The sequence below is a fragment of the Cetorhinus maximus genome, unplaced genomic scaffold (assembly GCF_964194155.1).
Source record: "Cetorhinus maximus unplaced genomic scaffold, sCetMax3.hap1.1 HAP1_SCAFFOLD_4362, whole genome shotgun sequence".
Taxonomy (NCBI): Eukaryota; Metazoa; Chordata; class Chondrichthyes; order Lamniformes; family Cetorhinidae; genus Cetorhinus; species Cetorhinus maximus.
The window spans coordinates 5,001-16,694 of NW_027600266.1; the positions used below are offsets into that span (position 1 = coordinate 5,001).

General features: G+C 57.3%; 1 protein-coding gene across 1 annotated transcript in view; it reads left to right on the forward strand.

Annotated features, from left to right (window-relative positions):
* Positions 1-10,684, forward strand: part of LOC144678476 (epithelial sodium channel subunit alpha-like) — a 15,159-nt gene extending 4,475 nt beyond the window's left edge. Inside the window, 9 exon segments of the mRNA XM_078538244.1 lie at positions 2,059-2,162; positions 3,336-3,499; positions 4,641-4,739; positions 5,498-5,615; positions 7,046-7,124; positions 8,166-8,223; positions 8,975-9,027; positions 9,674-9,749; positions 10,280-10,684. Coding sequence (XP_078394370.1) covers positions 2,059-2,162; positions 3,336-3,499; positions 4,641-4,739; positions 5,498-5,615; positions 7,046-7,124; positions 8,166-8,223; positions 8,975-9,027; positions 9,674-9,749; positions 10,280-10,684 — 1,156 coding nt within the window.
* The last annotated feature ends 1,010 nt before the right edge of the window (positions 10,685-11,694 follow it).

An 11,694-nucleotide genomic window follows, 5' to 3' on the forward strand; every position in this document is an offset into this window, starting at 1 on the left:
AACAGGTCACCACATTGCTATATTCGGTGGGCCCTGCAGCCGACGATATAACAGCTCGACAGGGAAGTGGCACATACCCTGCAAAAAATGCTTTAAAATCATTCGAAGCTCCTTTTAACCTCAGCAGTAACTAGAAGGGCTAAATGCAAGGAACGCCGTCCGGCAGCCAGGGGAACTGGTCGACCCCCTTCAACGACGAGCCGCAGGAGACGGCGATTAGGGCGGAGCTGAAACCCGAGCTAGTCAGGGGTAGAATAATTGTAGGTGCGGCGGAGGGCGCGCTCCCAGATGGGCTTCATGCGGAGGAGGATCTGAGGCCTCGGAAAAGGGCGCCCAGGTTGTCAGGCGCGGGCCGAGGGGCCTCTGGCGACGAGGGGCGGACTCGCCACTCGAACGGGCCCGAAGGGGTCCGATTTCCGGTCCCAGGCATGATCCCGGAGCCATGGGCGAGCGCTCCCGCTGAGCCCCCAGGGAGCATGTCGGCCTCCAAGCAACAAAAGAAATCACAAGGTAGCTCCAAGAGAAAAATGTAGATGGCGCCCGGACACTTCGCCCGCTCCCCTCCAAGCGTCAGGGGTCGACGGGCCCCACGAACTGCGCTGTCAATGCGCTCGATCGCCTGCTTCATCCTCGTACGACCGCCGAGCGAAATACCGCGCAACGGGACGTCTCCTCACGCGGTTTTACGCCCCTCCCCCGCCCACCCACCCACCGCCGTGCGGGTTGGGCCCACCGAGGCCACGGAGCAGACGCCGCGACTGCCCAGCCGGCAGCGACAGTGCCGCCCGCGCCGAGCCAGGACCGGGCACCCCTTGATGGCCCCAGCGGCCAAACAAGCAAAGGTGACCTCGTGACCAAGTCGCCTCCCGGTCCCCCTGCACCAACCCCCCTGTCCACCCTGGCGGGAAGAGTGAAGGCAGGGAGGAAGAAGGGAAAGTGGCACCTTAGAGGGGGCGAGCCCCAGAGTCCACCCGGCCCCTAATTAATGGGGTTCAATCAGCCCCCCCACCCCCGTCTTCTGTCACTACAAGCGGGGGGTTCGACGGAGAGCGACTCAATGTCATGGAAAGAAAAAAGGCGGCCAGATGTCAGAACAGCCTCCGATTCAATGAAAGTTTCCCTGCCCTGTCAGAGACAAGCAGTCTCTCCCCCCACTCCCGGCCTAACCCCTCGACAGCAGAGTGGACCACGATCTGAAGGGGTGCTGTGGCCTCGAGACCCCCTCAGCCTATGAACTCAGCGGACATGATGGGGGCAGATGGGGGAGCACCAATGGTGTAACTCCGCGGGGTAAACTGACACAGCTTGTAAAAACGAGGAGTAAAAACTTAGGGGGAGGTGTAGTATAAGGATGTGGAATATAAAGGGTCAACGTGGGACTGAGTGCAGTAGCGCCAACATGATTATGGAAGGGAACACATGACCCGACAGGGGTCAGTGTCGGGTTGGACAGAGACGTGTGTAGAAGCAAGCGTGGAGAATCAGAGTGCTACGTAAATAGGTTAAAGCAGTAACTAATGAACCATCTGCGACAATGAATAACTTAACACGACCAACTTAACTACACCCAAATTCTTAGAACAAGAGAGGCAGAGAGAGATGAGAGACTGAGAGAGACAGAGAGAGAGAGAGAGGGGGACAGAGGGAGAGACAGAGAGAGAGATGGGGGAGAGAGAGAGACAGAGAGAGACAGAGAGAGAGACAGAAAGAGAGACGAGAGAGAGAGACAGAGACAGAGAGAGACAGAGAGAGAGAGACAGAGAGAAAGAGAGAGACAGAGAGACAGAAAGAGAGACAGAGAGACAAAGAGAGACGAGAGACAGAGACAGAGAGACGAGAGACAGAGACAGAGAGAGAGAGACAGAGAGAGAGAGACACGGAGAGAGAGAGACACGGAGAGAGAGAGACACGGAGAGAGAGAGAGACGGAGAGAGAGAGAGACGGAGAGAGAGAGAGACGGAGAGAGAGAGACAGAGAGAGAGGGAGAGAGAGAGGGGGAGAAGGAAGGAAAGTGGGTCTGATTCCTCTTTGTATCTCACTCACTCTCTCTAATTTCAGTAACTATACAACATTTAATCATCCAATCTATGGCAACTGTTACACGTTTAATGGCATTAACAGCAGCTACCAGTGGCAGACTTCAAAAGCTGGGAAAGATAATGGTAAGAGAGACAAAATCAAGAGTAAAGCTCCCTCTACACCGTCCCCATCAAACACTCCCAGGACAGGTACAGCACGGGGTTAGATACAGAGTAATTCTGCCTCTACACTGTCCCCATCAAACACTCCCAGGACAGGTACAGCACGGGGTTAGATACAGAGTAAAGCTCCCTCCACACTGTCCCCATCAAACACTCCCAGGACAGGTACAGCACGGGGTTAGATACAGAGTAAAGCTCCCTCTATACTGTCCCCATCAAACACTCCCAGGACAGGTACAGCACGGGGTTAGATACAGAGTAAAGCTCCCTCTACACTGTCCCCATCAAACACTCCCAGGACAGGTACAGCACGGGGTTAGATACAGAGTAAGGCTCCCTCTACACTGTCCCCATCAAACATTCCCAGGACAGGTACAGCACGGGGTTAGATACAGAGTAAAGCTCCCCCTACACCGTCCCCATCAAACACTCCCAGGACAGGTACAGAACGAGGTTAGATACAGAGTAAAGCTCCCTCTACACTCTCCCCATCAAACACACCCAGGACAGGCACAGCACGGAGTTAGATACAGAGTAAAGCTCCCTCTACACCGTCCGCATCAAACAGTCCCAGGACAGGTACAGCACGGGGTTAGATACAGAGTAAAGCTCCCTCTACACCGTCCCCATCAAACACTCCCAGGACAGGGACAGCACGGGGTTAGATACAGAGTGATGCTCCCTCTACACCATCCCCATCAAACACTCCCAGGACAGGTACAGCACGGGGTTAGATACAGAGTAAAGCTCCCTCTACACTGTCCCCATCAAACACTCCCAGGACAGGTACAGCACAGGGTTAGATACAGAGTAAAGCTCCCTCTACACTGTCCCCATCAAACACTCCCAGGGCAGATACAGCACGGGATTAGATACAGAGTAAAGCTCCCTCTACACTGTCCCCATCAAACAGTCCCAGGGCAGATACAGCACGGGGTTAGATACAGAGTAAAGCTCCCTCTACACTGTCCCCATCAAACACTCCCAGGGCAGATACAGCACGGGGTTAGATACAGAGTAAAGCTCCCTCTACACCGTCCCCATCAAACACTCCCAGGGCAGATACAGCACGGGATTAGATACAGAGTAAAGCTCCCTCTACACTGCCAGTCTTGCCTGTGATCTCTTCTCCAGGCCTGTGTCTGCTGGTGAAGACCCAGCAGAATGATTATATCCCCCTGCTCTCCACTGATGCTGGTGCTCGGGTGATGGTTCATGAGCCGAATAAAGCCCCATTCATGGAGGACGGAGGCTTCGATATTCGACCGAGTGTGGAAACATCCATTAGCATGAGGAAGGTCAGTAACAGAGACCTGAGAAAGAGGGAGGGACCACTCTCCCTCTCTCTCACACTGTCCGTTCTCTCTGTCTGTTTGAATCTCTCCCCTCTCTCTCTGTCTCTCTCTCTCTTTGAATCTCTCCTCTCTCTCTCTTTCTGTGTATCTCTTTCTCGCTCTCCCCTCTCTCTTTTTGACTCTCTCCTCTTTCTCTCTCTCTTTCTGTTCCTCTCCCTCTCTTTCTCTTCCTGTCTCCTTCTCTCTGTCTCTCTCTTTCTGTCTCTCTCTCTGCCTCTCTCTTTCTGTCTCTCTCCCCCTCTCTCTCTTTCTGACACTCTCCCCCCTCTCTCTCTCTCTCTTTCTGTCTCTCTCCCTCTCTCTCTGTCTCTCTTAATCTCTGTCTCTGTTTCTCTTTGTCTCTCTCCCTCTTTCTGTCCCTTTCTGCCTCTCCCTATCTGCCTCTCCCCCCTTCTCTCTCTGCCTCTATCTCTGTCTCTCTACCTCTCACTCTGTGTCTCTCCCTCTCCCTGTCTCCCTTGCTCTCTCTGTCTCTCTCTCTGACTCTTTCTGTCTCTCTCTCTCTGTCTCTCTCTCTCTCTCTCTCTGTCTCTCTCTCTGACTCTGTCTCTCTCTCTCTCTGTCTCTCTCCCTGTCTTTCTCTCTTCCTCACTCCCTCTCTCTGTCTCTCTCTCTTTCTCTCCCTCCCTCTGTCTCTCTCTCTGTCTCTCTCTCTCTCTCTGACTCTCTCTGTCTCTCTCTCTCTCTCTCTCTCTCTCTCTGTCTCTCTCTCTCTCTCTGTCTGTCTCTCTCTCTCCCTCTGTCTTTCTCTCTTCCTCACTCCCTCTCTCTGTCTCTCTCCCTCTGTCTCTCTCTCTCTGACTCTGTCTCTCTCTCTCTGTCTCTCTCTCTCTGACTCTGTCTCTCTCTCTCTGTCTCTCTCTCTCTCTCTCTCTGTCTCTCTCTCTCCCTCTGTCTTTCTCTCTTCCTCACTCCTTCTCTCTGTCTCTCTCTCTCTGTCTCTCTCACTCTCTCTCTGTCTCTCTCTCTCTGTCTCTCTCTCTTCCTGTCTGTCTCTCTCTCCCTTTCACTGCTCTTGACGCCAGTCTGCCCTCCCGGTGTGATTAGTCACCCCAGCCTCTGCCCATCCTGTGTTCTGCTGCAGGAGGAGGTGATTCGCCTGGGAGGTGACTACAGCGACTGCACGCAGGACGGGAGCGAGATTGGGGTGCCAAACCTCTACATGTCCGACTACACCCAGCAGGTAATGCGGGGCTGGAGGAGGCTTGGTGCCAGCAGGGGGAGTGACCCTCAAAGACAGGGCCGGCCTGCAACAGCAGGGAGCTCACCTTCATTGTCGATCCTTGTGGGCTGCAGGCTCTCTGGCCTGTTACTGAGGCTGATGTGTGGACTCCTCAGGTTCTCAGGCCTGTTGCTCACTTTGATGCTTGTAGGCCTGAGGCCCTTGGCCTGTTGTTAGGGTTGATGACTGTAGGCCTGAGGCCCTTGGCCTGTTGTTAGGGTTGATGACTGTAGGCCTGAGGCCCTTGGCCTGTTGCTGTGGTTGACGTACATAGGCCTTAGATTCTCAGGCCTGTTGCTCAAGTTGATGATCATAGGCCTCAGGCTCTTGACCTGTTGCTAGGGTTGATGATTGTAGGCATCGGGCTCTCTGGCCTGTTGTTAAGGTTGCCACCTGGAGGCCTCAGGCTCTTGGGCCTTTGCTCAAGCATGCGCTTGTAGGCCTCAGGCTTGTGGTCGGTTGCTTAATATCTGTAGGCCTTAGGGTCTCAGGCCTGTTGCACAGGCTGACGTATCTAGGTCTTAGGCTCTCGACCTGTTGCAAGGGTTGACATTTAGGCCCCAAGCCCTTGGCCTGTTGTTCAGGCTGACATAGGTAGGCCTCAGGCTCTCGGGCCTGGTGTTGAGGCCTCTCGGCTTGCGTTAACCCGGGCTGCTCCCTCTACCCCTCCACCCCAGTTCTGACTCTTTTCTCTCTCTGGCTCTCTCCCTTCTCTTTAGGCCTGTGTTCGATCCTGCTTCCAGATCACCATGGTCTCTCGCTGCGGCTGTGCCTACTACTTCTACCCACGACCCCCTGGGGCTGAGTACTGCAACTACAACAAGCACACCGCCTGGGGTAAGTCGCGGACTGACACTGGCTCTGGGGCCTGTTGCTAAGGCTGAGTTGAGTAGGCCACAGGCTCTGGGGCCTGTAGCCAAGGCTGATTTGAGCAGACCGCAGGCTCTAGGGCCTGTAACTAAGGCTGAGTTGAGTTGGAAGCAGGCTCTGGGGCCTGTAGCTAAGGCTATGAGTAGGCTACAGGTTCTAGGACCTGTGGCTTAAGCTGCTTTGAGTAGGCCACAGGCTCTGGGGCCTGTAGCTAAGGCTGATTTGAGTATGCCACATGCTCTGGGGCCTGTAACTAAAGCTGATTTGAGTAGGCCGCATGCTCTGGGACCCGTAGCTAAACCTGAGATGAGTAGGCTGCAGACTCTGGGGCCTGTAGCTAAGGCAGAGATATTTAGGCTGCAGGCCCTGGGGCCTGTAGCTAAGGCTATGAGTAGGCCACAGGCTCTGGGGCCTGTAATGAAGGCTGATTCAAGTAGGCCGCAGGTCTGTGAACTGTAGCTAAGGCTGATTTGAATAGGCAACAGACTCTGGGGCCTTTAGCTAAGGCAGAGATGAGTAGGCCGCAGGCTCTGGGGCCTGTAGCTAAGGCTGAGATGAGTAGGCCGCAGGCTCTGGGACCTGTAGCTAAGGCTGAGATGAGTAGGCTGCAGGCTCTGGGGCCTGTAGCTAAGGCTGAGTTGAGTAGGCTGCAGGCTCTGGGGCCTGTAATGAAGGCTGATTCAAGTAGGCCGCAGGTTTTGGGGCCTGTAGCTAAGGTTGAGTTGAGTAGGCCGCAGGCTTTGGGGCCAGTAGCTAAGGCTGAGTTGAGTAGGCCGCAGGCTCTAGGGCCTGTAGCTAAGGCAGAGATGAGTAGGCTCCAGGCTCTGGGGCCTGTAGCTAAGGCTGATTTGAAAAGGCAACAGGTCCTGGGGCCTGTAGCTAAGGCAGAGTTGAGTAGGTCGCAGGCTCTGGGGCCTGTAGCTAAGGCTATGAGTAGGTCGCAGGCTCTGGGGCCTGTAGCTAAGGCTGAGTTGAGTAGGCCGCAGGTTTTGGGGCCTGTAGCTAAGGTTGAGTTGAGTAGGCCGCAGGTTTTGGGGCCTGTAGCTAAGGTTGAGTTGAGTAGGCCACAGGCTTTGGGGCCTGTAGCTAAGGCAGAGTTGAGTAGGCCGCAGGCTCTGGGGCCTGTAGCTAAGGCAGAGATGAGTAGGCTCCAGGCTCTGGGGCCTGTAGCTAAGGCTGATTTGAATAGGCAACAGGTCCTGGGGCCTGTAGCTAAGGCAGAGTTGAGTAGGTCGCAGGCTCTGGGGCCTGTAGCTAAGGCTCAGGTGAGTAGGCCGGAGGTTCGCCAGCCTATTGCTGAGGCTGATGTGGCTTCTGGCTGCAGATTCTCGGTTGTGTTAATCTGAATAATATTCCGAGTTGCCCCCTTCCCTCCATTCCCACTCCTCCACCTCCAGGACATTGCTACTATCGGTTATCCAAAGAATTCTCCGCAGACGTCCTGGGCTGTTTCAGAACATGTCAGAAACCGTGCCAGTGAGTACAAACTGCATTCGCCCTCAGTGCGGTCTCCTTCCAACTAGCGAGGGAGCACCGCACTGTCGGAGGGTCAGTACTGAGGGAGAGCCGCACTGTCGGAGGGTCAGTGCTGAGGGAGCGCCGCACTGTCGGAGGGTCAGTGCCGAGGGAGCGCCGCACTGCCGGAGGGTCAGTGCTGAGGGAGCGCCGCACTGCCGGAGGGTCAGTGCTGAGGGAGCGCCGCACTGTCGGAGGGTCAGTGCTGAGGGAGCGCCGCACTGTCGGAGGGTCAGTACTGAGGGAGAGCCACACTGTCGGAGGGTCAGTACTGAGGGAGCGCCGCACTGTCGGAGGGTCAGTACTGAGGGAGCGCCGCACTGTCGGAGGGTCAGTACTGAGGGAGCGCTGCACTGTCGGAGGGTCAGTACTGAGGGAGCGCCGCACTGTCGGAGGGTCAGTACTGAGGGAGCGCTGCACTGTCGGAGGGTCAGTGCTGAGGGAGCGCCGCACTGTTGAAGGGTCAGTACTGAGGGAGCGCCTCACTGTCGGAGGGTAATTGCTGAGGGAGCGCCGCACTGTCGGAGGGTCAGTGCAGAGGGAGAGCCGCACTGTCGGAGGGTCAGTGCTGAGAGAGCGCCGCACTGTCGGAGGGTCAGTGCTGAGGGAGCGCCGCACTGTCGGAGGGCCAGTGCTGAGGGAGCGCTGCACTGTCGGAGGGTCAGTGCTGAGGGAGCGCCGCACTGTCGGAGGGTCAGTGCTGAGGGAGCGCCGCACTGTCGGAGGGTCAGTGCCGAGGGAGCGCCGCACTGTGGGAGGGTCAGTGCCGAGGGAGCGCCGCACTGTCGGAGGGTCAGTGCTGAGGGAGCGCCGCACTGTCGGAGGGTCAGTGCCGAGGGAGCGCCGCACTGTCGGAGGGTCAGTGCTGAGGGTGCGCCGCACTGTCGGAGGGTCAGTGCTGAGGGAGCGCCGCACTGTCGGAGGGTCAGTGCTGAGGGAGCGCCGCACTGTCGGAGGGTCAGTAATGAGGGAGTTGTATTAAGATCACTGCTACTGTTCCAGGCAAACAGAATATCAGATGACTGCAGGATATGCAAATTGGCCATCAAAGAATTCAGAGGTGAGTGTGAAAATGAAGCCCAATCCATTCTGCTCACAAACACACACACACAGTCTCAGACACACACACACAAACAAACACACACACATTCTCTCAACCATACACGCTCTCCTACACAGACACACACACACACAGCCTCTCTCAGACACACACTCTCACACACACACAGTGTCAGACACACACACTCACACACAGACATACACACACACAGACTCTCTCATACACACACTCTCACACACAGACACACACACACACACTCTCTCAGACACACACTCTCACACACAGACATACACACACACAGACTCTCTCAGACACCCACTCACACACAGACACAGTGTCAGACACACACACTCACACACAGACATACACACACACAGACTCTCTCATACACACACTCTCACACACAGACACACACACACACACTCTCTCAGACACACACTCTCACACACAGACATACACACACACAGACTCTCTCAGACACCCACTCACACACAGACACAGTCTCAGACACACACACTCACACACAGACATACAAACACACAGACTCTCTCATACACACACACACGCTCTCTCACACACACACACACTTTCACACACACACTCTCACACTCTCACACACACACACTCACAAATACGCACACACTCATACTCACTCTCTCACACTCACAGTCTCTTCCTTCCCCAATCCCTCTCTCCATCCGTCTCCATCTCCAGGTTAATGATGTTTTTTCTTGATCTATTTCACTCTCAGAGCTGGATCTATCCGGTACTCCACAGTGAAAAACAGTTCAGCAGCTCAAACAGGTGGGAAACTGTTCGGTGGGAATCTCCATCTCTCTCTCTCTCTCTCTGTCTCTGTCTCTGTCTCTCTCTCTGTCTCTGTCTCTCTGTCTCTGTCTCTCTCTCTCTCTCTGTCTGTCTCTCTCTGTCACTCTCTTTCTTTCTCTCTCTCTTTCTGTCCCTCTGTCTTGCCCTCTCTTTCTCTCCCTGGCTCTGTCTCTCTCTCTCTATCTCTGTCTCTCTCTCTCTGTCTCTGTCTCGCTGTCTCTGTCTCGCTTTCTCTCTGTCTCTCTCTCTCTGTGTCTGTGTTTCTCTCTCTTTGTCACTCTCTTCCTATCTCCCTCTGTCTCTCACTTTCTATCTCTCTGTCTCTCACTCTCATTCTATCTCTCTCTGTCTCTCTCCCTCTCTCTCGCTTTCTATCTCTCCGTCTGTCAGTCTGCCTCCCTCTCTTTCCCTGCCCCTGTTTTTGTCTCTGTCTCTCTCTCGTTCTTTGTCTTTCTCTCTCTGTCTCGCTTTCTCTCTGTCTCCCTCTTTCTGTGTCTCATTCTGTCTCTCTCCATCTGTGTTTTCTGTCTTTCTGCCTCTGTCTCACTGTCTCATACTCTGCCCCTTCCCGCCCCACCGCACGTGTGTTAACCCCCGTCTCTCCGTTCTCCCACGCTGCTAGGAAAGAAGTCGCCAAACTGAACCTCTTCTTCCGTGAGCTGAACTACAAGACCATAAGCGAGAACCCTGCTCTCCCCGTAAGCCCCTTTCTCAATATTTGCAAGATCGCCCCGTCTTGTCTCCACTGGGCTCGTGGGCTAGCCAGAGTGGGGAGGGGGGGTATGGGGGGCAGGCATGGGAGTAGTGGGTGGGGGGGTTCATGTGGAAGATAAACACTTGGCATCGGTGCCAGCCGGGGATGGGGGAAATGAACCCAGCCCCGGGGCCCCTCCTCCTCCTCAGGCTGAGGAGGTTGCTCTGCGAAACTGCGGCTGAGCTTCAGCTCATGTGAGGAGCGAGTGCGTCTGGGATCGGCGAGGGAATGGAGGGCGACCGACGGCGTGGGTCAGCCCGGGCTGGCTTAGCAGCACCCCTCCCCCCGGAGGGGCTGAAAGGCACCCACCGCCCACGCCTCCTTCCAGCTCCCACCTCACGTGGAGTTGGACGGGGAGAGACGGAGGGCTTACCGCGAGATGGGGGAGGGAGGTTGGGCGCGGGAGGGGAAGGAGTTCCGAGTAACGGAGGGCACACCCCCCTCCCCCTCCCTCTCTTCTGGTTGCCTCCCCAGGTGGTGCTGGTGCTGTCGAACCTCGGCAGCCAGTGGAGCTTGTGGTTCGGGTCCTCGGTGCTGTCGGTGGCGGAGATCCTGGAGCTGGTCCTCGACCTGGGGGTGCTGAGCGCCGCCCTGGCGCTGGCCGCCCTGCGCCGGCGCTTCCTGGGGGGGTCCGGCCCCCCTCCCCCACCCCCACCCCAATCCCCGTTGCCGGATCCGCCCCACCACCTTCGCTGCCGGCCGCCCGTCTGCCCCCACGCCCGGCGGGACCCCGGCGCCCGCCTGGGGGCCTTCGACGCCCTGGCTGACCCGGCGCTGCCCCCCACGTACGACTCGCTGGCCCGGGGGAGGGGGGGGCACCACCAGGGGGGCAGCCCGGGTCCCGAGGGCCCAGAGGGAGGGACGGGCACCTACCTCTAGGGGTCCCCGATCCGGGTCACCCCCTCCCCCCCTCAAACTGTGGGACTCCTCACCCCCTCCCCCCCTCAAACTGTGGGACTCCTCACCCCCTCCCCCCCTCAAACTGTGGGACTCCTCACCCCCTCCCCCCCTCAAACTGTGGGACTCCTCACCCCCTCCCCCCCTCAAACTGTGGGACTCCTCACCCCCTCCCGCAAACTGTGGACTCCTCACCCCTCCCCCCCCCCAAACTGTGGGATCCTCACCCCCTCCCCCCTCAAACTGTGGGACTCTCACCCCCTCCCGCAAACTGTGGGACTCCTCACCCCCTCCCCCCCCCAAACTGTGGGACTCCTCACCCCCTCCCCCCCCACCAAACTGTGGGACTCCTCACCCCCTCCCCCCCTCCAAACTGTGGGACTCCTCACCCCCTCCACCCCCCCCAAACTGTGGGACTCCTCACCCCCTCCCCCCAAACTGTGGGACTCCTCACCCCCTCCCCCCATCCAAACTGTGGGACTCCTCACCCCTCCCCCCCCAAACTGTGGGACTCCTCACCCCTCCCCCCAAACTGTGGGACTCCTCACCCCCTCTCCCCATCCCCCAAACTGTGGGACTCCTCACCCCCTCCCCCCCTCAAACTGTGGGACTCCTCACCCCCTCCCCCCAAACTGTGGGACTCCTCACCCCCTCCAACCCCCCCCAAACTGTGGGACTCCTCACCCCCTCTCCCCATCCCCCAAACTGTGGGACTCCTCACCCCCTCCCCCCCTCAAACTGTGGGACTCCTCACCCCCTCCCCCCAAACTGTGGGACTCCTCACCCCCTCCCACCCCCCCCCAAACTGTGGGACTCCTCACCCCCTCCCCCATCCCCCCAAACTGTGGGACTCCTCACCCCTCCCCCCCTCAAACTGTGGGACTCCTCACCCCCTCCCCCCCAAACTGTGGGACTCCTCACCCCCTCCACCCCCCCCAAACTGTGGGACTCCTCACCCCCTCCCCCCCCCAAACTGTGGACTCCTCAACCCC